Source organism: Rhinoderma darwinii, chromosome 6 (genome assembly GCF_050947455.1).
Source record: "Rhinoderma darwinii isolate aRhiDar2 chromosome 6, aRhiDar2.hap1, whole genome shotgun sequence".
Lineage (NCBI taxonomy): Eukaryota > Metazoa > Chordata > Amphibia > Anura > Rhinodermatidae > Rhinoderma > Rhinoderma darwinii.
In genome coordinates, this window is record NC_134692.1 from 29180396 (window position 1) to 29205671 (window position 25276).

The 25276-nt window shown below is 40.7% G+C and overlaps 1 protein-coding gene across 2 annotated transcripts in view; it reads right to left on the reverse strand.

The window, feature by feature from the left end:
• Positions 1-10835: 10835 nt before the first annotated feature.
• LOC142655350 (sodium channel protein type 2 subunit alpha-like) overlaps positions 10836-25276 on the reverse strand; it is a 170765-nt gene continuing 156324 nt past the window's right edge. For both annotated transcript variants that reach the window (XM_075829398.1, XM_075829397.1), the window contains exons 22-27: positions 21765-22046; positions 20091-20144; positions 17012-17149; positions 16326-16430; positions 15137-15407; positions 10836-14411 (exon numbers count right to left, since the gene is read on the reverse strand). In XM_075829398.1, the coding sequence (XP_075685513.1) occupies positions 13216-14411; positions 15137-15407; positions 16326-16430; positions 17012-17149; positions 20091-20144; positions 21765-22046 (2046 nt within the window). In that variant the 3' untranslated portion in view covers positions 10836-13215. The remainder of the gene's footprint in view (positions 14412-15136; positions 15408-16325; positions 16431-17011; positions 17150-20090; positions 20145-21764; positions 22047-25276) is intronic.

The following is a 25276-nucleotide window of genomic DNA, read 5'->3' on the forward strand; positions in this document are numbered from 1 at the left end:
AGTGCCACTATCTACTAGGGGGGGGGCTGTGTGGCACTATCTACTAGGGCGGGCTGTGTGGCACTATACAGGGGAGGGCTGTTTGGCACTATCTACAGTGGGCTGTGTGGCACTATCTAGAAGAGTAGGGGCTGTGTGTGGCACTATCTACAAGAGAAGGGGCTGTGTGTGGCACTATCTACAAGAGAAAGGGCTGTGTGTGGCACTATCTACAAGGGGGGCTGTGTGTGGCACTATCTACAAGAGAAGGGGCTGAGTGTGGCACGATCTACAAGAGAAGGGGCTGTGTGTGGCACTGTCTACAAGGGGGGGCTGTGTGTGACACTATCTACAGGGGGCGATTTGTAGTTGGGAGAAGGCGTAGGGCAATCTGGGCCGGATGAGGAAGAAAAGGAGAAGTGAGCGGCTCCAATCTGAGAAGACATCACTGGTGAGTCACTGGATTTCACTGTACTGTTGTATTGACAGGGTAGGGAGACAGACAGGTGAGCCCTAATCTACCCGCCACTCAGTCCCTGCCTACTTGCAATGACCCGTCCTAAGCGACGGGGTACAACTGGGCGACGGTCCCTACGCTCAGTAAGTGCAAGACAGACAAACAGACAAGGGTACACAGGAGCTATGGAAAACGGGGCAGCTGCCCACGGAGACACCGTGAGCAACAAGAGTAGTGAACGAGCCGAGCCGAGTCTCCCACTCCTAAGCCTGCCATCCTGAGTGGTGGAAGATGGAGTCAGTCTCACAGACATAGGACCAGGTGCAGACTGATTGCCCACGGGCGTTGACACAGAAGCTGTGTCTGGCAAATCCTTTACAGTACCCCCCCTTTTATGAGGGGCCACCGGACCCTTTCTAGATGGACCTGGTTTATTGGGGAAACGAAGGTGGAACCTCCTGAGCAATACCCCAGCCTGAACATCCCGGGCGGGTACCCAAGTCCTCTCCTCAGGCCCGTATCCCCTCCAATGGACCAGGTACTGGATGGAGCCTTGGACCATCCTGCTGTCCACAATCTTGGCCACCTCGAATTCTACCCCCTCAGGGGTGAGAACAGGGACTGGAGGTTTCCTCGAGGGAGCCAAGGACGGGGAGCAGCGTTTAAGGAGGGAGGCATGAAAGACGTCGTGCACTCGAAAAGACGGGGGCAACTCCAGTCGGAAGGAGACAGGGTTAAGGACTTCAATGACCTTGTACGGCCCTATAAACCGGGGAGCAAACTTCTTGGACGGGACTTTAAGGCACAAATTTTTAGAAGATAGCCACACCAGATCCCCAACCACAAACAAGGGGTTAGCAGAACATCTTCTATCTGCCTGAGGCTTTCGTATGCTCTGGCATGCCTCTAGGTTCTTCTGAACCTACTTGCAACGACCCGTCCTAAGCGACGGGGTACAACTGGGCGACGGTCCCTATGCTCAGTAAGTGGAAGACAGACAAACAGACAAGGGTACACAGAAGCTAGGGAAAACGGGGCAGCTGCCCACGGAGACACCGTGAGCAACAAGAGTAGTGAACGAGCCGAGTCAAACCAGGAGAGAACGAGGTACAAAACGCTGAGCAGGAGAGTGGTTAGAAAGCCAAGGTCAATAACAAGCAGATGATGAGTAGTACAAGCAGCAGCAACAAGCATAGAAGAATCACAGGCAAAGGAGGAACAGGAAAGGCAGGTATAAATAGACAGTGGGCGGGAGCTAGCTCCGTCTGGCCAGGCTGTGATAGACTCTCCCACTCCTAAGCCTGCCATCCTGAGTGGTGGAAGATGGAGTCAGTCTCACAGACATAGGAGCAGGTGCAGACTGATTGCCCACGGGCGTTGACACAGAAGCTGTGTCTGGCAAATCCTTTACAACTGTATTAAAGGACTATTGTCATCTTAGACATTTATGGCATATCCACAGGAAATGACAAAAATGTCTGATATAGGTCTCATAGAACTGACTGCAGAATCCAGGCGGAGCTCTCTCCATTCTGTTGTGTGGTTTTTATTGAAACAGCCGAGCAGCTCTTGCTCGGCTGTTTCCGTAACTCCCATTGAACAGAATGGAGGGAGCTGCACGCACGTGCGACCCTCACTCCACTGGTCTCCGCCTGGATTCTGTGGTCAGTTCTAGATATAGCTGCGGGTACCAGAGCTGGAACCCGCATCTATCAGACATTTTTGTAATTTCCTGTGGGTATGCCATAAATGTCTAAGATGGGAAAACTCCTTTAAGTTATATGGTCTGCAGAGCGCTTGTGGTGGACTGGTGTCTACCACTATCTGGTCACTATCTGGTGGTAATATTGGTCTTTGGTTTACTACACACGTTTTACTACACAATTAAAAGTGGTCGCATTATTTCTATATAGCTGACGGGTGGGCCCCAAGAATTATTTCCTCTGGTGGGCCCAAGGTACTCCAGTCCAACACTGGTACAAACACTTTGAAGACTTTATTTTTAGAAGAACTGTACAACACATTTCAGCTCCAGACCAGAGTCTTTTTCTGGACAAAATGCATTTGTACAAAACAACTCCTGAACTTCTTTCTCTACGGTTGCCGCTCTTTTTTTTTTTTCTTTTTTAATATCCTGGTACTATGGTTATTTCCTGGATGCAGCCACCGGATAAAATAAACCGGCTCATGCATACGGCACACACAAAGTCCCTATGGTTCTGTGTGCCTCCATTATACACATGCACTGTGTAATGCCTGCAGTCGCTGACCCCCGGAATTCCTCTCTCACCAGCAGCCATGACCCAGGGACACCGGTGCACTCTGTCTCTGCCGGACTGTGCCCGTAGGGCACGCGCTGGTGCATGTTCTTAAAGGGCAGCGCGCACACCAGTAAAAGTGTCCCCAGCCGATCCCTGGACACGCTGGACTATTTAAGGAACCCTGCCCACTAGCTCAGTGCCTGGGCAATGTTGTTGCTAACCCAGTGTTAGTTTGCAAAGGTTTGGTAACCTGTTCCTGAAACCTGTGTCCTTGACTATCCAGTGTCCGTAACAAGTCCAGTATCTGCGCCCAGTGTCCAGGACGACTTCAGTATCTGAATCGAGTGTCTGTATCAAGTCCCGTATCTGCATCCAGTGTCTGTGTCAAGTCCAGCGTCCGTGACGACTTCAGTATCTGTGTCTTGTGTCCAATGTCCGTGACAACTTCAGTATCTGTGTCCAGTGTCCGTGATGAGTCTGGTACCCATTTCCAGTGTCCGAGACTAATCCAGTATCCGAGACCAGTTTTGCTTCCGATAATCCAGTACAAGCCATCCTCCGATAATCCAGCACAAGCCAACTTCTAGCTATCTGGCACCATACTGCCATCCAGGTACCATTGACCAGTGACTGTTCTATATTTGTTTGGCCAGCTGCTACTCTGTTATGGCGGAGTGGCCCAGTGAGTCCACAACCCCGGTGGACGTTACACACTGCTGCATGCAACAATTGTTTTTGTCTCATGGATTCACATAGAATCCGTGAGAAAAACCAAACATACACTCTGTGCCACCATATAAAATCAGAGGCCGTGTACATGAGGCTGTGTTCACACAATGCAGCTTTTCTTGTTTTTGTTTTTTTTAACCCAAACCAGTAGTAGATCCTAAGGAAAGGAGAAGTATATAGAAAAGCTCCACTTTTAGGATCTAATCCCAAAAGCATGCAAATCGGCACTTTGTGAACACAGCCTGATGGGAGAAGAAACACAAATTACACTTTGATAGAACAAGAAATGTTCTTAACACAACTACATTTTGCTTTTTTGAGTGCAGATGTTCTTTTAATTTGCCTGCAAAATGAATTAATTACCTCTCCTCATCTACAGGACTATATGGACAACTGCTAAAGAAAGATCAAAGATCATATGCTACTCCCGTTTTGTCAGGGATTTTTGACGGAATCTGCGACGGAGGCTCAAACACAAATGTGAACACAGTCTTAGATCCCCGTTCTTCCCTCTAGAACCCCCGCAAGGGGCTATGGTCTTTCCAGATTGGTTTCCCAGGTTGTGATCACAAGAGCAGTCACCAATTGGCGGCTGTTGCACTGTAGGAATCTTAGGAGCGATGCAGAATCAGAGTCGGAGTGAAGCCAGAGGTTGTCACTGGTAGAGCATTCAGGATGCTACTAACCAGAGGAGAAGGTGAAACCGGATGATGGGCCAGGGATTGAAACCAGGAGGTCAAGCTAAGGTACCAAGAGACAAATCCGGGGAGGGGGGGGGGGGGACAAGACAAAGGCAAAATCCAGAGGCACGGTTTAGGTTCAGTAGCTAGACAGAATGTACCATAATTCACAATCAGGGTTATCCAGTCAGATCTACTGTTTTAAGGCTGCCACTATGTGACGTCTGCAGAGAGCGTTGGCTGCAAGCAGGAGAATGGCGCTGGATCGGGACATGGGGAATAAGACATATGGCATGTATTATGTTTTCTAACAAGTATACTAAACTCTGAGGACATCTCCCTCTCGCTTTCTTCACACCAGGACTTCACACTATTGGATTTTATCGAACTGAACTATTAAACTTGGAAATCGTTTCCATTTTATATTCCACCCAGCGCTGGATCCAACCACCCATTTTTCGTTGCTTCCCACCGTGTACCGACACGAGGATACCGGGCGCTACCAGCGACACGTCCCATTGTGTCAGGTGAGCTGGAGGATTCCTCCCTTCTTCCTATTTTTACTAAACTTTGACTTTAGTACCCTATAGTCATGTGCCGTATCATAGAGATTTATGGTTTATACCTGCTGAGAAATGGGACCAAGTCCCAGGTAGTTGCCTGATCCAGGCTTTTATACTTCTTCTAATGTACAGTGACACAGTGATTTTGAAATGAAGGGGAAAAAAATGGGAGGGGGCAGAATACTAGTCCTCCTCTAAAACATAAACAAATTCAGACAAAGGAAATAAAAATTCTATCTTTATTCTTTTGGCTCATTTAATTGTGGTTACTGATTTAGGCCTAATGCACACGGCCGTGCCCGTAGTCACTGCCCATGATTGAGGGCATGGCCGGCCACAGACAGCCACACACATTTTTGGCCCGTGAGCGGTCCGTAAAAAGCAAAAGATAGGACATGTCCTATGTTTTGCAGCGGATTTCTACGGCACGGACACCTTTCCGTAAATGTACAGGAAGGTGTCCGTGGTCAAAAGAAATGAATGGGACCGTCACAGCCCGCAGTTACGGAAGAATTCTACGGTCGTGTGCATGGTGCCTTACTTGTTAGATCATTTCCCAGCATGCAGTTCACTAATACACTACAAGACATTTTTGTTTCTAAAGGAGGTATTTTACAGTGAAATATTTTCATCTTGGGTAAAACAAAATGAACCAGAATGAATGATTACGCTAATGTACATCTATATGGAAAAGTTGTAGACCATGATCGGAAGTATTATTAGTGCAACTTCAGTTTAAAAAATCAAAATAAATTATTATTTTTTAATCATTTTAGATGTTTTTCCAGGACTTTAATATTGATGGCCATCAATATCAGATTATTGGGGGTCTGACGGAACTTAGACAAACGGAAACCATTAGCAATGGAATCATTCCCATTTGCATGTGAAGACAAATTTATTGAGTGCTTTATTATATAAAACAAATTTAAAAAAAAATAAGTAATACATTTTTTGGGCCTTTAGAAATACAAAATTTTTATTTGATTGTAATTTATTATGGTTAACTCACATAACCAACCAATATTTACAATTTTAACCTGTCAATGATAGTTAGTTTTTATTCTTCAGCAATCTTTCTATCCTAGAAGTACATTTTACCAAAAGTTTTTAACTAATAGCTGCAAATAAATAGGTAATAAAACAAATAAACTATTCATCATCATTGTTATTGCTGTTATTATTAATATTATTATTATTATTATTTTTCCATTGCAAAAAACATAGCCAAGGACTATACCCTTTGGGACAAATCTTCTAGCATTAGGTGTATGCCCCCAATATAATGGTAGCAATATGTGGGAGTCATTTCCTGTTGTCTCAATGGAACAATAAATCAAATGGCATATTTTACATAACCTTCATTTTTTTGAACAAATATATAGAAAATGTAATGGTTATGTAACTGTATGACCGATCAAGTCTCAACATTCTATTATTAAAGAGGCTCTGTCACCAGATTATAAGTGCCCTATCTCCTACATACTGTGATCGCGCTGTAATGTAGATAACAACAGTGGTTTTTATTTTGACAAACAATCATTTTTGAGCAAGCTATGAACAATTTTAGATTTATGCTAATTAGTTCTTAATGACCAACTGGGTGTTGTGCAGAGAAGTTTAGGACGCTGACCAATCAGCATCATACACTTCTCTTCATTCAGGCCCAGCTTTGTTCACCGCGTAGTGTGATCTCGTGAGATCACGCTGTGATGGGACTTCCTCCCACAGGTTCTTCATTGGAGCCATGGAAGACTGAACAGACATTGCCTCCAGTCGCTGCAGATTCGGATAAACGTCCTGCACGACTGGAGGCGATGTCTGTTGACTCTTCCATGGCTCCAATGAAGAACCTGTTGGAGGAAGTCCCTTCACGAGATCACGCTGTGCAGTGAAACAAGCTGGGCATGAATGAAGAAAAGTGTATGATGCGGATTGGTCAGTGTCGTACACTTCACTTTACAACACCCACTTGGGAAATGGTTAAAAAACGCCAAGTTGGTCATTAAGAAATAATTAGCATAAATCTAAAATTGCTCATAACTTGCTCAAAAATGATTGCTTGTCAAAATAAAAACCACTGTTATCTACATTACAGTGCCGATCAGATTAGGTAGGAGATAGGACACTTATAATCTGGTGACAGAGCCTCTTTAATAATAGAATGTTCAGACTTGATCGGTCATACAGTTACATAACCATTACATTTTCTATATATTTGTTCAAAAAAAGAAAGCTTATGTAAAATATGCCATTTTATTTATTTTTCCATTCAGACAACAGGAAATGACTCCCACATATTGCTACCATAATATTGGGGGCATACACCTAATGCTAGAAGATTAGTCCCAAAGGGTATAGTCCTTGGCTATGTTTTTTGCAATGGAAAAATAATAATATTAATAATAACAGCAATAACAATGATGATGAATAGTTTATTGGTTTTATTACCTATTTATTTGCAGCTATTAGTTAAAAGCTTTTGGTAAGGTTTACTTGTAGGATAGAAACATTGCTGAAAAATAACTATAATTGACAGGTTAAAATTGTAAATATGGGTTGGTTATGTGAGTTAACCATAATGTCCTCACACAGACATTGACAAATGACCAAATTTTGATTTAATCAATGTAAAACTACAGCGCCACCACAGGGGAAGCATGGTACACATTGAATTTAATGTTGTTCATGTAATGCATGAATGTGCTGGGTCCTCCTGGAAGAGACCTTCTTCGTAGCCGTTCTCTACTGCAAATTAGGAACCCCCTCTATTAACTCAGTGTCCTAATGGAGTACTTTGAAAATGGTCCCATTTAGGAGAATAATGGATGGAAAGACTTTCTTTCTCACATATTGGGTATTTGAATTTTTTTTTTTCAAAACCAGACAACGCCTTTAAATGTTGTTTAAAAAAAAGTCTCTTATCAATTAATGTATATTTTTTCCTTGAAGGGTAACCAAACGTTCAACAAACTTCTGACATGTCAGAAGTTTTGATTGGTGGAGGTCCGAGCACTGTGACCCCCACTAGTCGCTAAAACGGAGTGGCAAAAGCGCTTGTGTTAGCGCTGATCTGCTTTGTTTCTGTTCAGCTTTTTTGTTAAATCGATGTAGCGGTGTACGGGCTCAATAGAACGTCTATGGACCTGTACACCGCTACATCGGCTTTCTGGAAAAAGCCGAACAGAAACGAAGCGGTTCTGCCGCTTTGTCGTAGCGATTGGTGGGGGCTCTCAGTGCTCGGACCCCCACCAATCAAAACTTCTCTCATGTCACTATGACCTGTCAGAAGTTTGTTGAACATTTAGTTACCCTTTTAAAATAAAATTGTTGCCATTATACTGTATTATAGCTGGCTCAGATAGATTAGTGGTTAGTACTGTTGCCTTGCAGCACTTGAGCCCTGAGTTAAATCCAACCAAGGCAATATCGGCGTGGAGGTTGATAGTTCGCTGTGTGTTTGTGCAGGTTTCCTCCAGGTACTCTGGATTAACCCGCCTAACCACACACACTTTGAGTGAGCTTGGGGCTTAAAATACCCTTAAATACGATTTACAACACAAACATAAGTCGGTATTTTGACATTTAACCGTTTCTTCTGTACACGGCAAAAACATAGCAGGTGTATGTGTAGTTCTATGGAAAACCACAGATAACACATAATGATATAAAAATGAGCTGAACAGAATACATCTTTTCTACATCTGCGTGCGTTTGTGCATGGGATATGAAGAATAGTCCTTGACTCTAATGGAGGACAGACAGAAACTAATGTGTCTAAATAGATCTGTGCACTGTAATATGGAACATGTATTTTGTTTCAACTTACCAGAAATACATGTACTTTTTATCCTATTATAATTCATCAAATAACCTAAAAAAAATGAATGAAATTAATTTTAACATGGTTGTCTTAGGATACACACTGGGATATGCTACCATTGTCCGATTGGTAGAGGTCCAACTGCTGTGAACGAAGTGGAACTGGCACTAGGAAAACAATGTGACACTTTGTCTTCTGTCGGTTCTGCTCGGCTTTCTCTGGGGAGTGGCAGACGACCGTAAAAATCCTACCAATATGCCACCAATTACCAATTTTAGTTTCATATTTTTATATTTACTCTACATATATGTTATCATATCTTCAAATATTATAATTTTCAGAAAAATTGCCTAAAATGTCATTAATGTCAATGCACAAAGACCGGCTGTATAAGAACCCTAATCAACAAATTGTGAAATTTATAGACACTTCTCAAGGACAGTCCTTTAAAATAATCCATCGGTGATTGCCTAACCAGATGCATTTACAATTACCGATAAATCATGGAAAGCTGAGCTAAGTAGGAATCTTCACTTGAATAGAAACCTTTTATGCTGATTGCATGGTAAAAATGTGAATGTAAAGTACTGCACATAATAAAGGGGTTCTGTCAGGTTCCCTATGGTATTCAATCTGAGGGCAGAATAAAATAGTGGGGGAGATCCTGTACTCGGGGATACTGTATATAGTTTTCTATGAATTGATTCAGCATGTTCATGTAAAAAGCTGTTTAATGCTTCCACGACATGGGAGAGAGGGGGAGACACTGCACTTGGGTGTATATCGTTCTATATTATTTGATTCATTATTTTAATGTAAAAAGCTGTATAATGCTTCCAAATCCTGTGAGTCCTGCTTTCCCCGCCCACACAGAATGATTGACAGTTTTCTTGTGCATGAGCTTGTATGCAGGAAGAGCTGTCAATCATTCTGTGTAGGCGGGGGAAGCAGGACTCACAGGATTTGGAAGCATTATACAGCTTTTTACATTAAAATAATGAATCAAATAATTTAGAACGATATACACCCAAGTGCAGTGTCTCCCCCTCTCTCCCATGCTGCTCCGTTAAGAGACATGACAGATTTACTTTAAAACTAGTAGCAATTAAATAGATTAGTTCACAAAATCTTTAAGAAAGGGAAAAACATAAAAAAATAATCTCTCTCTCTCTCTCTCTCTCTATATATATATATATATATATATATTTATTACATATTTATGTGTTTTTAACTTTCTTAAAGATTTTGTGAACTAATCTATTTAATCTATTTTGTCCCAAAGACGGGCCCAAGCAGCACAAGGCCTCTGTATAGAGCAGCATATGGGCCTCTTTCCATCTGCTAATTTGATGACAGTGACCCACAGATGTGTCCACCCTTACCTTTGCTTGCATTTGGTTAAGGACTCGAATTTCTCATAAAACCAATTCAATACAATACAATACCGTGACATGACAGCAAAACCCTTGACAGGCTGCAACTCACATCACAACCACTGGCTAGCCAAACACAGACACATATAGCATAGACATCTCGTGACAGAGTATCGCAAAATCATGGCGTATTTTTCAAAGCTGGTCATCTCGTAGCCACACATCTCAGGATATGTTGAGATAAGAGGAAGGGTAAGGAAGTACACATCTGTAAATGCCTCCCTAGAAAATGCATCACTGGTTTGCCTATTCACTATTAATTGTGATCCATGTATAGAAATTATTAAGCCAGTTCCTTCCATCCATCTAATGGTCAGTACGGAGCACTTTTAGGTTATATTCACAGCTAGAGATTCACAGCAACATGGCATTGGGAATTTGATTTGTGCTGAGACTTCAATGATTCCCAATGGAAAATTAGTTACAGACTACTTTGCAACCAACACAAAAAATCTGACCATGTGAATTTAGCATGCCATGTCCTCATGGAGCCATAGCCTAAAGACTCATGCACACAGCAAAACCATAGGGACTTTGTACTATGAAGCTGTGTGCCGCCATATGGTGCTCTGTGTGCCAATACCCTGGTCAATTTTTACGAAATAGAACCGAATAAAACCTCAAAAAAAAAAAACCTTGATCTGTAATTGAAGGCATACGGAGGTTTAGTAGGGTCCTTTAGAAGTTTATGGAACCCGAGTTACAGCTCTGTACAACTCGGAGGTTTATAGAGCCTTAATATGGCCATGTGCATGAGATCTATGGCAGAAAGGCAGGTTGGAAAATGAGTAGCAATTAAAATATATTTACAACTTTTGAATTCATCGATCACCCCACACCCAACCTGCTGGAACCTCAACAGGAAGCAAAACGCAAAATAAAACATTAATTATGCCACGTAACCAAAATGTTATTAAAGTAGCCAATACATATTTCTTTATTTAATTGAAACTATTAGCTGAAATAACGAACCTTAGAAAATGCCACATAAAGTTCCAGTTAAAGATTTTCAGAGATTTAAAAAAAAAAAAATTCAATAAAATAATAATAATAATTAAATAAATAAAAAATAAATATGACAAATGGGGTCCCTGTGTTTTATGTGTAATCTGTCCATATCATGTACACTGTTTTAGAGCAAAAATATATAATTAAGACACTTTGTATGGAATATATATCAAAGTCCCATACAGTGACATGCTAAATGGAATACAATTGCTGATTTATCTACAATGTACATTCAAGACAGTTTGTTAATATATTATCAAAAACACTTGCATTTCTCAAAAGACTGAGTCTACATTAACATTTTAAGGTACTATCACTTTTTTTTGTAACACAGAATTGTTAAGACAGTACACAACTGGTTTTGGCAACAGTGTAACACAGTTATTGTCAACGAAGCAACCGATTCTTTTGCATGACTTAAGGTGTCAAAAATAATTACAATCATTCAGGGAAGACGCCCATTTATTGGTTAACTTGGTTTCACCAGTGAAAAGAATAAATAATATACCTTCTCAAGTGTAATGAAAAGCATCTGAGTGGAACACTTCATCAAGTGATATAACATCAGTTTGTTGTCTGCAGACAGAAATCGAACCTAACATTGTCATAAACTCGTCATTGGTTGGTGAAGTACACGTTGGCTGTCCTTAGACTATGGATCCCGAAACATGAAATTTATTTCATATACGAAGGGTCTTGCAAAAATGGAGACTTGCAAATCAGTGCTGTCCAACCATCACCCGGGATGGGCCCCAAACATGTTACACCCACTTGTTTTTTTTAACAAATTGAGAATATGTGGTTCTCCTCATGGCGAGATATGTTTTTTTTCCTTAAAAATTTTTGTCATACATTCCACTATGGAACACTTTCAAACTGAGTGATGTTGTGCTGCAAGTGGGCGCAGTCTGTATCTTCAGTACATACGGGCAGACAGACCAATCGGGCAAGCACAATAGGTGTTTTTGTCTTTTGGCAAAACACACCTAATAGGATTCTGTATTACAAAAATCTTGGGAGATCTCAGGCACATTATGGGTCATAGAAAAGCCTTTAACTTGCTGATATGTTTGAGATTATGCTTCACCTTCAAGGACTTGCTATAGACTAGTGGATTTTCATTTTAAACTTTTTTATTTTTTTATAATACAAAAACTCTGAATATATTATCTTCCCATCTACTCACCACACTCCCTACGTTGTTATATAGCACATAAATGCGTATCTTTTAAATAAAATTCAATAAAATATCCCTCTAGAAATTATATATTTATATTGAAAAGACATCGTCTTCATTAAACCTTATTGTCCATTTATTATATCTCAAATTTTCATTATCTTTGATCTATTTTCTCCACTTATACTCCTGGCCACTATATAACAGTAGTCATCTTCTAAGTTATTTCATTCCCTACCTTTATTTCAAATAATTCTGAACATAAAGATGTAATATAATATGATCTAGGACTTTCAACAGTTAGAAATAGAAATACTCTGTGGTCACTCTAACCTTATGTATCAAGATGACCTCAAAATTGGACTACTATGGTCTATATGTTGCTTTTTTATTGGGTATAGGCATTTTCTCCTCTCTTGGTGACTTCTTCTGACAGCCACTGTTGGAATGGATGACCATGGACACAGTCTTCTTTACTAATCCTGGTGTCACTTTCAAGAAGTAGTTTAGGTGTGCCTGCTTGTTTTTTCTATTTGTGCCATCGAGTTAGTGTGAATGACTTCTTCACGTGTACAGTGTGTGGTCGTCTGTATTTTTTCTTAGACTTAGAATAATTTTTTAAAAGGTTGTACTCTATCCCCGGCATACTGTAAAACCCATTTACAAAAATAGTTACATATATAAATAAATGGCCTACAAATTAAATTAAAAAAATGATTAACTCACTAACACAAGTTCTGTAAACATATGGCAGTATGGTAACTGAAAATCAAACAGTGGACACAATTATTGTACTACAGTGTTTTATGTGAAACACACAAACAGTATAGATTTGCACTCCCTTGACTGGTCCCAATAGGCCGAGAAGCCCCTGGTGGCTCCCAGAGTAGGTGTCAACTGGTATTTAAACAGTAACTACCAGCCAAGCTTGATACACCATCTCTTGACAAGAGGTCACTGTCTTATTATAGGCACTGACCTTGAGTACATATATGCAAGAACTGTCAGTTTGGCATAGATCTCCCATAGGAGTCCTGTTGACACAGATGGGTCATCTTCACAGGTTGTAAACAATTTGTCACACAAATGAAAAAAATGTGCAGTTTTATTTTTTATTCCCCCTGGCATCTTTGCTTTTGTCCTCTTTTTCTGCTTTGTCTTTTTCATGTTTTTCCTTTTCGGGCTTTGTTACACTATCGTATGATGGAGGTGACGTTGTCGAGGGTGTGATGTCTGTCTTGTCAGATGTTGAGTTCCCATTAAGCTTATCAATAACCATGTCTTCTTTAATAGGTAAACTATTTGCTTCTTTCATTTTATCTTTTCTATACATGTAGGAAGCTTTTTTAATTGTTTTCCTTAAAAGATAGCTCCGGAAACAACGCTGAATAATAAGTGCAGACAGTTCCTCTTGTTTCCTACGTAACGTAGATGTAATTGGTTCATAAGAGACTTTTGAAGGATTGGATGCCATAAACCTTTCTTCCATTGGTTGTCTTAGATTATCCATTTCATCTCCTTCACCCAACACACGCTTTGTAAAGGCGAAAAGGATGTCAAGGCAGTGAATTCTGTCACCGCTTACCATCGGAAGATCCATTGCAATAAGTTGAACTCTGTTTGGTTTTGGCATACGAAGCGGGGGATCCAGTGCATCAGCAAAGTCAGGCAATTTACTGTACTGAATGAATTGTGTTGCATCTGGATCAAACTTTTCCCAAACTTCATAGAACATCTCAAAGTCATCCTCCCCTAGAGGTTCTGCACTCTCTTCGGTAGCAACACTAAAGTTCTCCAGAATGACAGCAATGTACATGTTTACCACCACTAAAAATGATATGATGATATAACTTACAAAAAAGAAAATCCCAACAGAAGGGTTACCACAGTCGCCCTTCACAGAACTCCCTGGATGCTCTGCAACTGGGTCACAGTCAGGTGCTCCACTGTTAAGAATTGGTGCTAACAGACCATCCCATCCACCTGATGTCGTAATCTGGAATAGGCAAATCATACTATTGCCAAAAGTTTCAAAATTAAACATATCATCAATTCCAGCTTCTTTCTTGACGTAAGCAAAGTTGGACATTCCAAATATGGCGTAAATGAACATGACTAAGAAGAGCAGAAGACCAATATTGAATAAAGCCGGAAGTGACATCATTAATGCAAAAAGTAGGGTCCGAATTCCCTTTGCTCCTTTAATGAGACGCAAGATTCTTCCAATCCTCGCAAGTCTTATGACTCGGAATAATGTTGGAGAGACAAAATAATTTTCAATCATGTCCGCCAGAAACATACCTGCAATAAAGAGCAAATATTAAATTTAGACGCTAAATGTCTCTATTAAAAAAAAAAAAATCTACATTGTGTCAAGAAACCTAATTGTGTCCTAAGCCCAGTGTCCTGTGTTCATACTGCAGCATGAATAAGTTATCTCCTAACTGGTTATTTATGAGTTTGGGGAAACACACCTTGTATCTACAAAGGGAGGGGCAAAAGCCCCCAAGAGAAGAACAATATGTGGACTTCTTGCTGCCCAATAGTTGTTTATTTTACATTGCGGGGCTTGTCATATGTAGTTCATCTACCACAGTATGTATATGTGTGTGTATTACAGTATGTATATGTGTGTGTTATCATGTGTATGTGTGTCACAGTGTGTATATGTGTCTGTGTGTGTAAATGTATGTGTCATAATGTGTATATGTGTTATACAGTGTGTATATGTGTTTGTGTTTGTCAGGCCTCATTCACACATTACGGATTTCTTCAGCATTTTGCATCAGTATTTTGAATCCAAAATCAGGAGTGATTGCAAAGAAGAGAAGAAGTGTAAATCTTTTGATTACATTTCCCCTGTGTTTAGGATCCAGTCCTGGTTTTTGCTTGGAAATTTTAATGCAAAATACTGATCAATTCTGAACTGCCTTCCTGCCAGGGCGTAATATACGTCCTTGCCAGGATAAGGGTTAATCTGTGAACAAAAGTAAGAATATGAATTTTAAGCTATAAATAATTCTTACCTACAATGGACAGAATAACCACAACAAAATCAAAAATGTTCCATCCAATGGTGAAGTAATAATGACGAAGAGAAACCAGTTTTAGGACAAATTCAGTAGTGAATAGGACAATGAAGACCATGTTGATCCAATACAAGTTGTTCTCCATCTCTTCACTTTGTTCGTCAGTTTCGATCATCATTGTTACCATGTTAAGGCAAATCAGGATCATGATGGTGATGTCAAACGCCTGCCTTGTCACAAGGTCAAAAACAAAGCCTTGATATTTATTCTAGAGAAAATCATAGGAATATAAAAACATAAACATGATTATATTATATTGTTATTTAAAAGCTCTTTGGGTACAATAAGAAGATAGAAAAATATTGATAAATGGGATAAAAAAAAACCTACAGTAAATTTTAAGAATAGTAGAGGTCATCAAGGAGTAGGGGTTCACAAGTTGAGTATAATTATACAGGTCACCGAACTGACATCTAATATACGTCATAATTTATAGTAGCCGGTACATTATTCCTTATAATATACACCTGAGCTGCTGCAGAACCTTTTCTTTTAGCTTCATTCACATAACGCTGGTTTTCTGACGTCTAGCGTGTACACCAGGAAAGCCCATATAGCATCTGTTTAATGGATATGTCGTTAAAAGGTCAGGACATATTCACATACGTCATGAGAGGTCATGATGTATTCGTAAAACATTCTATAGTCTTCTATTGGCATCCGTCACAACCTACGTTTAACGTATGTGTCCGGAAGACTTGCGCTAAACATAGATCAAAAATGGGATGTGAATAGGGCTTTACGTAGAAGCTGGGGGAACAGAACTGTATAATAAACAGTAGCTGCTGAAGAACCTCTTCTTAAAAAGAGAGAAGGCACTACATGTCAGTCAATCACTGGATGCAGTGTTATTCTTCCCGTCAAAACAATGAAAACCACCTGAGAAATCCGTTATAAGTCAATGGGGTCCATTGGCCGTCAGTGGTATCTGGCATAGAAAAGACCCTGGCTTCTGTTATAAATGGAAGCCACAACGCAAGTATGAACAGAGCCTTACTGTACAATGTCCTAAAAGGGAACCTATGCTTTATTGTAGTGGTCAGGACTTGTATTAGTCAACATTCATGGCGGGAAACAGATTGTCTGATGATAAAATTTGACTATAACTATATAACAGTGATCTCACCGGTGGTCTTGGGATGGGCTTTTGCGGCTTTTTAGACCCCAGCTTCTTCATTGCATTATAGTATTTTTTCTGTTCCTCAGTCATGAAGATATCTTGGCCTCCAAAGTAAAGAATTGAAATAAAAACTGGTTATAACCTGTAGTGAGGATTTAGGACACACAAGCCATTGCAAACGATATACAGATGTATCCTACTCATTAGGCCTAGCTCAGGCAGAAAAAATGTGCCTCAAGGCAGATTTTAAACTGTCTGCACTTTTTTTGCCTCAGCTTTCGTGGCGTTTTTTTGCCTGCGGCCATTGAGGACAGCGGGCAAAAAGCGCAGGGAAAAAAACGCTTTTTTGCCTCCCATTGATTCCAATAGGAGGTCAAAGGCGGAACTGCAGCAAGAAAGGACATGCCGCTTCTTTTTCCCCGCGAGCATCTAAGAGCCACCCGGGAAAAAAAACGCCTTCCATTAAAATCAATGGGATTTTTGGCACTGATTCAGACACTGTTTTGGTGTAAACATCAGCGCCAAAAAAAAACTCAGTGTGAACTGGGCCTTACAGTCACAAATTAGAATCAGTAGTTTTGTTTTTACATATTTATTCTATAACATAGTGGATTCCATCCTTTGGCTATCAGGGCATGCTGGTAGTTGTAGCTCTCAAACAGCCAGAAACCACAGCATAATAATATACTTATCTTCTTTTTCTGTTGATTGAAGTTGTCAATGATGACACCAATGAACAAGTTCAGGGTAAAAAAGGAGCCAAATATGATGAATATGACAAAGTATAAATACATGTAAAGGTTGTCCTCATATTTAGGCTGGTCCTCTAACTGTAAGATATAAAGCAGATGTACATTATAAACGACAGGAATGACATACATTGCAGTGTTTCTTTTTATATTATTGGGGTTTATGTACGGATGTAGCCATCTTTATCTTGACTCTGATAACTTGCTGCAGCGTGATATCACACAACAAAAGCCATTGAAAAGTCATTGAAAATGTTAAGACAAAGGATCTTGCCACTGGTTATTTAATGCGTTAAAAGTCAAGATAAAGACGGCTACATCTGTATACATATATGGGCTGTTTATGATGTATTAATCTTAGTGACTAGTTCTTACAATAGGTGAAAATTCTTCTGCCCCTCAGAGAAATGGTCTCTTATCAGATGAGCATACTGTAATAAAGGTCTAAAATGACCAAACCTTGAACTAAAATTTCCAATAATATTCTTCATTTATAAATGTGTACTAAAAGGCCCCATGCACACGAACGTGTTTTTGCGTCCGCAATTCCCCCGCAAATCCACAGGAGAATTGCGGACCCATTCATTTCTATGGGCCTATACACACTATCCGTGTTTTCACGGGTCTCCGCATGTCCGCAAATCCGTGCCGCAGAAACTCAGGACATGTCTTATTACGACCCGCAAATTCGATGCGGACATGCCCATAGAAGTCAATGGGCCCGTGGAAAATGCGGGTACACCTCCGTGTGTCAACCGCAGTTTGCGGAAGTGTTGCTAGGCGACGACCGGGAATGAGTTCTGTCGTCATCCTGTTTTACCTAGGCTTTTTTTTTTTTATCCGCATTTTGCGGATTACATACGGATGAGCTGCGGAGGACATTTCACGGAACACGGTCCTGGAATTTGCGGACCAGAAAAACACTACGGTCGTGTGCATGAGGCCAAAGTGTTTCGATTTCCACATCTCTATTTGATGTCCGGGAATAAAAACATTCTTGTTTAGACGCAAAAGCTGAAAACACATACTGGTTTTCCAATATCATACAGTTTCACTTATCCACCGGATAGGAGATAATTATCTGTTTGCTTGGGGCCCCACAGCTGGAACCCCCACCACTGGGACCCCCACTGATTTTGAGAATGGGGGTTCCAAACCCTGAGATTCTCCTCACTGCTCGACCGCAGCAAGGAAGATATTGAATAGAGCAGCAGTGGAGCATGCGCACTTCATCTCTAATCAATGTCTATGGGAATGATGGAAACAGCCAAGCACATCGCTCGGCTATTTCCGTCAGTCTCAAAGACAGTGGATGGAGCGGCAGGTGCATGCTCGACTACCGCTCCATTCAAGCCTCTCCTCACTGCGGGGTTCTCAGAATCAGAAAATTATCACTTATCCTGTGGATGGGTGATAATTTATGATTTTGGAAATACCCCTTTTAACTTCTCACAGAGGATTGCCTAGACTGGATACAGTTTTACAAACCAAAATAGAGTCCAAAATGTTAGAACGTGGTTCCGACTCTACATGAATATATTAAACTGATATTCGTCCTAACAGGAGTCATAAAACCCTAATCACATCGGAGTATAAAAAGTACCTTTTATTGAATATATATTAAAAACGACAAAAATATAAAACTAAAAGGATTGGAACAAATTAGAGCCGATCAACATTACACACTGAATGTAAAACTGCAACATGAATTGTATATCTCACAATCTGAACGGCATAATAAAGAGACTAAAAAGAGCCTGTACATTATTTCATGAACAGGTAAAGTGCATCAAAGGGACAGAAAATAAATGCCATGCAATGTATGTACAGTATATATGTGTCCTACCAGATCAGTAGATAGATAAAAGCACAGCGGCCTAAACACACCGAGTATAATGGCACCTAATTAGAAATGGATAGTCAAAAGTCCAAACTAGCAGAATAGTTCCATGAGTAGGACAAGTTATCAAGAACGGCGAGGGTCCGACTCCCGGCACACCCACTGATGAGCTGAATGAAGGGGCCGTGACAATGAATGCCGCGGCTTCATTATACTGTAGTTTACCAGGCACGTCGCCATAAACTTCCGTAGCGGCTGTGCCTGGAATTGCAGTTCTCTGCAGCCGGGTCCCATTTAAGTGAACAGCAATCCCAGGCCCAGCCCAGCAATCCATCACCGATCCAATATCGATTACTTATCCTAAGCACAGGCCATCAATATAAAATTCCCAGAGAACCCCTTTAAATATAAATTAAGGAGTAGCTGCACTTCCAAAAAAAACTTCTCATATGCCCTAGAGACCTATCAGAAGTTTCGATTGGTGAGGGTCCGGGTGTTGAGACACCCACTGTCACTAAAACGAAGGTGCAGAAGTGCTTAGCTGAGCGTTTTGCATCTTCAGCTGGGATCGGCACTTCTTATCAGCCTGAAGATGGGCTCACATAAAACGTCTTTGAGCCTGTCTCTAGCCTGATGAGGAGCGCTGATCACAGCCAGAGGTGCAGGGCACTCAGTTGAACGCTTTAGCACCTTCGTTTCGGTGACGGTGGAGGTCTCAGCACTTAAACGAATCAAAACTTCTGATTCGTATCCATGACATATCAAAAGTTTTTTGAAAGTGCAGATACTCTTAAAGACCTGTACAGACCTTGTCCAGTTTACAGCAGTGAGGGATGATACAATCTTATCCAGTCTGGTGGCCCTACCCTAGTTCTCTATGGGTGGTGTGATTTAGGCACTGCAAACTGGACACCCCTTCTATAAATGCTGCATCCTGGTATGTGTGTATGTGGTTGGTTGTGGTGATAGGAACCAACACCAAAAAGGAGCATTAAAAATTTTGCTATTGTGCCTATTTTCTCTATGTATCACCCTAATTTCACATGAAATGCGTACAATAAGAAGAAAAAATACACTAAAGTTTCTATGGTATTTCAGGTTCTATTTTTTTATGAAATAAAGTAACAGAACAAGACGCCTGTGTCACTCTCATGAGATAAGTCATTTATAATTCATACAAACCCTCCGTGAATCAACTGCAGCATACATAATATCCATCCAGCCTTTAAATGTTGCCTGCAAGAAAAACGCATTTAACATCATTATAACTATGTTACTCGGCGGAGAAAACTTGTAACATGTTGATTTTAATTTACAAAATGACTTCACAAGCAAAAACAATGTAGTGTTTGTGGGATTGTGTTTGCCTGTAGTTTTAGGCTCGGGTCATATGGAGTTTTTTGCAGGAGGAAAATCTGCCTCAAAATTCTGTTTGGAATTTTGAGGCACATTTTCCTCTGCCTGCATGCCGATTTCCGCTGCATTTTTCGTCCGCAGCCATTGAGCGCCGCAGGCATAATACCCTGCAAAATACACTATTTCTGCCTCCCATTGATGTCAATGGGAGGTCAGAAGCGTAAACGCCCGAAGACAGGGCTTGTCCGCCTCCCAGTGAAATCAATGGGAGGAATTTTTGGCAGTTTTTTGGCGCGTTTTGCGGCGCGGTTTCCGCATCAATAAAATTGTCAAAAAAACTCTGTGTGAACTCCCCCTAATACTTCCTGGCATAATTTAAAGTGACTGTCCACCCCTAAATGTTGTGTTTTTAATCTAAATTGGTCCAAAAATTTGTGCTGAACAATTTCATATATTTTATATGGATTGGAACTAATACAGATCTACAAATCCTCTGCATAGGAGTATAGATATATGAGAAAATTCTGTCTGCTTGCAAGCAACACTAGTTTAGGGGCTTACTGCATACGATTTATATGTTGAACTCAATAAAACAGTATGCAATTTACAAACAGGTACAAACCAATGACTAAAAAAATCCAATATTATTTTTAGAATTTCATAATGAGCTCCACAGACAGACCTTTGCCTTAAAGAAATATTCTAGACAAGATTAAGAAATTGTAAAAAGTGGGGGAAATGCACCAGAATTTTGGCTCAGTTTGCGCTATAAAACACGTAGATGCCTTGCGCTAGATTTATTATGTGTTTTAGGCACTTTTTGCGCCTTACTAGACACAGGTCTGGAAGGGGCAGTGCATGACACAGGGATCTAAAGAAAACTGAAGAGAGATTCTCTTTGTCATGCATCACACCTTCAAGCCATGCGCTAGGTATAACACGATTTATTATTACTCACTTAAACTTAGCTTAAAACTAGACCAGGCAGGCAGAAGATGCGCCAAATTTATCACATGGGTGCACGCTGTATGATAAATTTGGCGCATCTGGCTAGGCATGTTAGACACTTTTCTCTTCTTTATGCCACCTCTTTGTTGGCTTACTTTAGACCAATAATTTGGCCAAAATTTTAATACAATTTGTATCATTTTAAAACACGCCCTCTTTTGATAGCCACACCCCCTTTTGTCTAGTGAGCCGCAAAAAGGGTTTAAAACACATAATAAATTGGGCACATGGCACGTAAGCCAGTTTTTTGGCACAAATTGAGCCAGAATTCTTGGTAAATCTCCTCCATTGTATCAGTATTGTCTGGCGTCTTCCTTTAAGGTAACTAAGAAACTCTTGTCATTTACTGTATTTTTTGGCACACATAGAATTAAATATGTCAGTGAGATAGTAATTAATATAAAACAGCAAAAGCTATAACCAGTCCTTCAAACTAGGATAAGACACATACAGTAGTTTCTGATGCTGAGAAAAAATAGGGACCACACTTACCACTTGAAGTAGTGCAAGATATCCTGCTCCCACGTTATCAAAATTTACTTTTACGTTCTTCCATCGAGCACTTTGATTTGCCTTTATTAGCTGTAAACATTCTGATTTATTATTAACTTCCGTATCGAGGAACATTTCACCCGTTGTGGTATTAACGCAATGGTAATACTTTCCCGCAAAAAGATTCACTCCCATTATGCTGAAAATCAACCAAAATATAAGGCAGACCAGCAGCACGTTCATAATGGAGGGAATCGCTCCAATCAACGCATTCACAACCACCTAGTATAATGATTAGGAAAAAGAATGTCAGTTTTTGACAATACAGATGACGCTGTCAGGTCGGTATCAGACATGGAAAAAAAACTTAAAATAAATCTAAACAGATGGGATAGAAAACTCAAATTACAAATAAAAAAAAGGAAATTATAACAATATAGAAAAATAAAGACCTGATAGTGGAAAGACGGACGCACAGACATGTAAACTGCAGAAAAAAAGAGAAAAATGTTAAAATAAATGTAATAAAGAACACAAATAAAATAAAAAGAAACCATAAATCATATTGAATAGAAATAATAAATGGTAGAATGATCACAGAACAAAGTGTGTGCAGAACACATAAGATGAAAAGAGTAAAAATATAAAATATTGGGAACATAAAAACTGTCAGAAAGCAACATAGTTTTCAATCAGAAACATGCACAACTCTCCTTATGGGCATGCCCCCACGTGGCGGAATTCCTCCGCAACTGTCCGCATCCATGCCGCACCTAATCCGGGTTGCGGATTACGGCTGCGGATGTGCCCAAAATGTGCAGTAAATTGATGCGGACTAGCTGCTGCGGACTGCGGGAAAAGTGCTTCCCTTCTCTCTATCAGTGCAGGATAGAGAGAAGGGACAGCACTTTCCCTAGTGAAAGTAAACGAATTTCATACATACCGGCCGTTGTCTTGGTGACGCGTCCCTCTTTCGGCATCCAGCCCGACCTCCCTGGATGACGCGGCAGTCCATGTGACCGCTGCAGCCTGTGATTGGCTGCAGCCGTCACTTAGACTGAAACGTCATCCTGGGAAGCCGGACTGGAGACAGAAGCAGGGAGTTCTCGGTAAGTATGAACTTCTATTTTTTTTTTACAGGTTGCTGTATATTGGGATCGGTAGTCACTGTCCAGGGTGCAGAAACAGTTACTGCCGATCGCTTAACTCTTTCAGCACCCTGGACAGTGACTATTTACTGACGTCTCCTAGCAACGCTCCCGTAATTACGGGAGCCCCATTGACTTCCTCAGTCTGGCTGTAGACCTAGAAATACATAGGTCCAGCCAGAATGAAGAAATGTCATGTCAAAAAAGCAAGACGCATTCGCAGCACACATTACATGTGCATGACAGCTGCGGACTTCATTGCGGAAATTAGAATCTCCATTGAAGTCAATGGAGAAATTCCGCCATGAGTCCGCAACCAGTCCGCCACTGGTCTGCAACAGACAGAGCATGCTGCGGACACCAAATTCCGCTCCGCAGCCTATGCTCCGCAACGGAATTTTACGCATCGTCTAAACGAACACTTCTAAATAGAAGTGGAAGTCAATGGAGAAACGGCTCCGATGCGGATTAACGCTGCGGAGTGTCCGCAGCGGAATTCAAGTGAAATTCCGCCACGTGTGAACCCAGCCTATATTTTCCCGTGCTCTAATCAGCCACGGGTAATTGTATAATGTAAATGTGATGGACATGCGTTATATTAAAACGACAATTTCTATTCAATAACTAAAGCAGTATTCAGAGATTTACACTATGATATTGATTGTTTTTGTTTGTTCCTTTTATGTTATGTGCTGAGCTTTCTAATAAGGTAGCCCGCCTCAGGATAGGCCATCAATATCTCATCGGTCGGGGTCAGACTCCCGACACCCCCGCCGATCATCTGTTTTGAAGGGGGTCGCAGCGCTTGTACGAGCGCTGCTTCTCCTTTATTTCCTTTGCTCTTCACACTGTGAATAACACTTGTATCGGCGGTTCACAGTATTACAGCCTCCTTCCATTCATTTAAATGGGAGAAGGCTGTGAATACTGTGAACCGCCGCTACAAGCGTGTCGGGGATTCAGTGTGAGAAGTAAAGGAAATGAAGGGGAAACAGCACTCATACGAGCGCTGCGGGCCCTTCAAAACCCCAGACCAATAACATATTGATGGTCATTACGGAAAATAAGTCATCAATTTCTTAGGACTGGACAACCCCTTGAAGGAGCACTCCAAACAAAACTTATACACTGAGAAATGCCTAGTGCAGGCCAGAGGGGGGCGGTGCGACACAGGGATTCACAGGAAAACCTGTGTCATTCCCTGCCTCCCAAAGTTCCTGCACTTTATCAGGTTTACAGGAGAGTTCCTTTAATTCTGCATAAGGATTCTGAAACATATAAAAATGTTGTTATATAAAAGCTGATGCTTATGGCAAATGCTTCATTTCAATCATGTTTTATCTAAGTGGTGTCTTCTATTTTAGCTGGAGTTTTCCTTTAAGGGGATGTTTGAACAATGTCATATATTTTACAGTTTTTATAGACATTTTAAAGGAGAACTATCAAAATAATCTTGCAGACTTATATTGGTAACTCGTTTATAACCAGTGCAGCTACATAGACTGGGAGCTCAGCCTGCAGCCTGTTTGCCAATGTAATTGATCTTAATTCATGGAAGTTTTCCCCAATTTCTGTCCATATAATCATCAGTAGGATATGAAGTTATATGCAAGGGTATAGCTAGAGGGGGTGCAGGGGTAGCAGTTGCACCCGTGCTTAAGGGAGCCCACATATTTAATAGCACATAGTTGATGGGTCCCTGTTACAGATTTTACATTGGAGCTCAGGAGCTGCAAGTTACTCCTTCAGAAACAATCACAGGGTTGTTTTACCGTATATTGCATTCATTAAAATACTTGAAATAGCAGATTCCAAAATGGAATTACATTTTATTATAATTTCCAGGGCATGGATTTAGCAGTGGTGACGGGGGTGTTTGTTTAATTACACCTTAATGAGGTTGTATGTAAGTAATTAGAAATAATTTATGTTTTTTCCAGAAACAGCGCCACTCTTGCCCATGGGTTGTTTCTGGTATTTCATCTCATCCACATTCAAGTGAATAGTGATGAGCTGCAATACCAGACAAAGCCATGGACAAGACTGGCGCTGTTTCTGGAAAAAAAAAACAGACCAGTGTTTCTAATATACCCATTTACTCATATGCAAACAATATACGTATATAAAGATCCTTATGGCACATCAATAGTTGAGAAGATACTCTCAGAGTCAGAGATTAGTGCTTAAGGGGCCAAAATGTAACAGACGTGATATTAAAAAGTTGGAGCACATATTGTGCTCTATTATTTGAGCCATAATTATTTAGCCCCAGGGAACCTTAAATTAATATATTGCATATATATTCATAGTGCTGCAAGGTTTTTCCTTAATAGTTCTCCTTCAGATCAATACCATTCAGTCAAT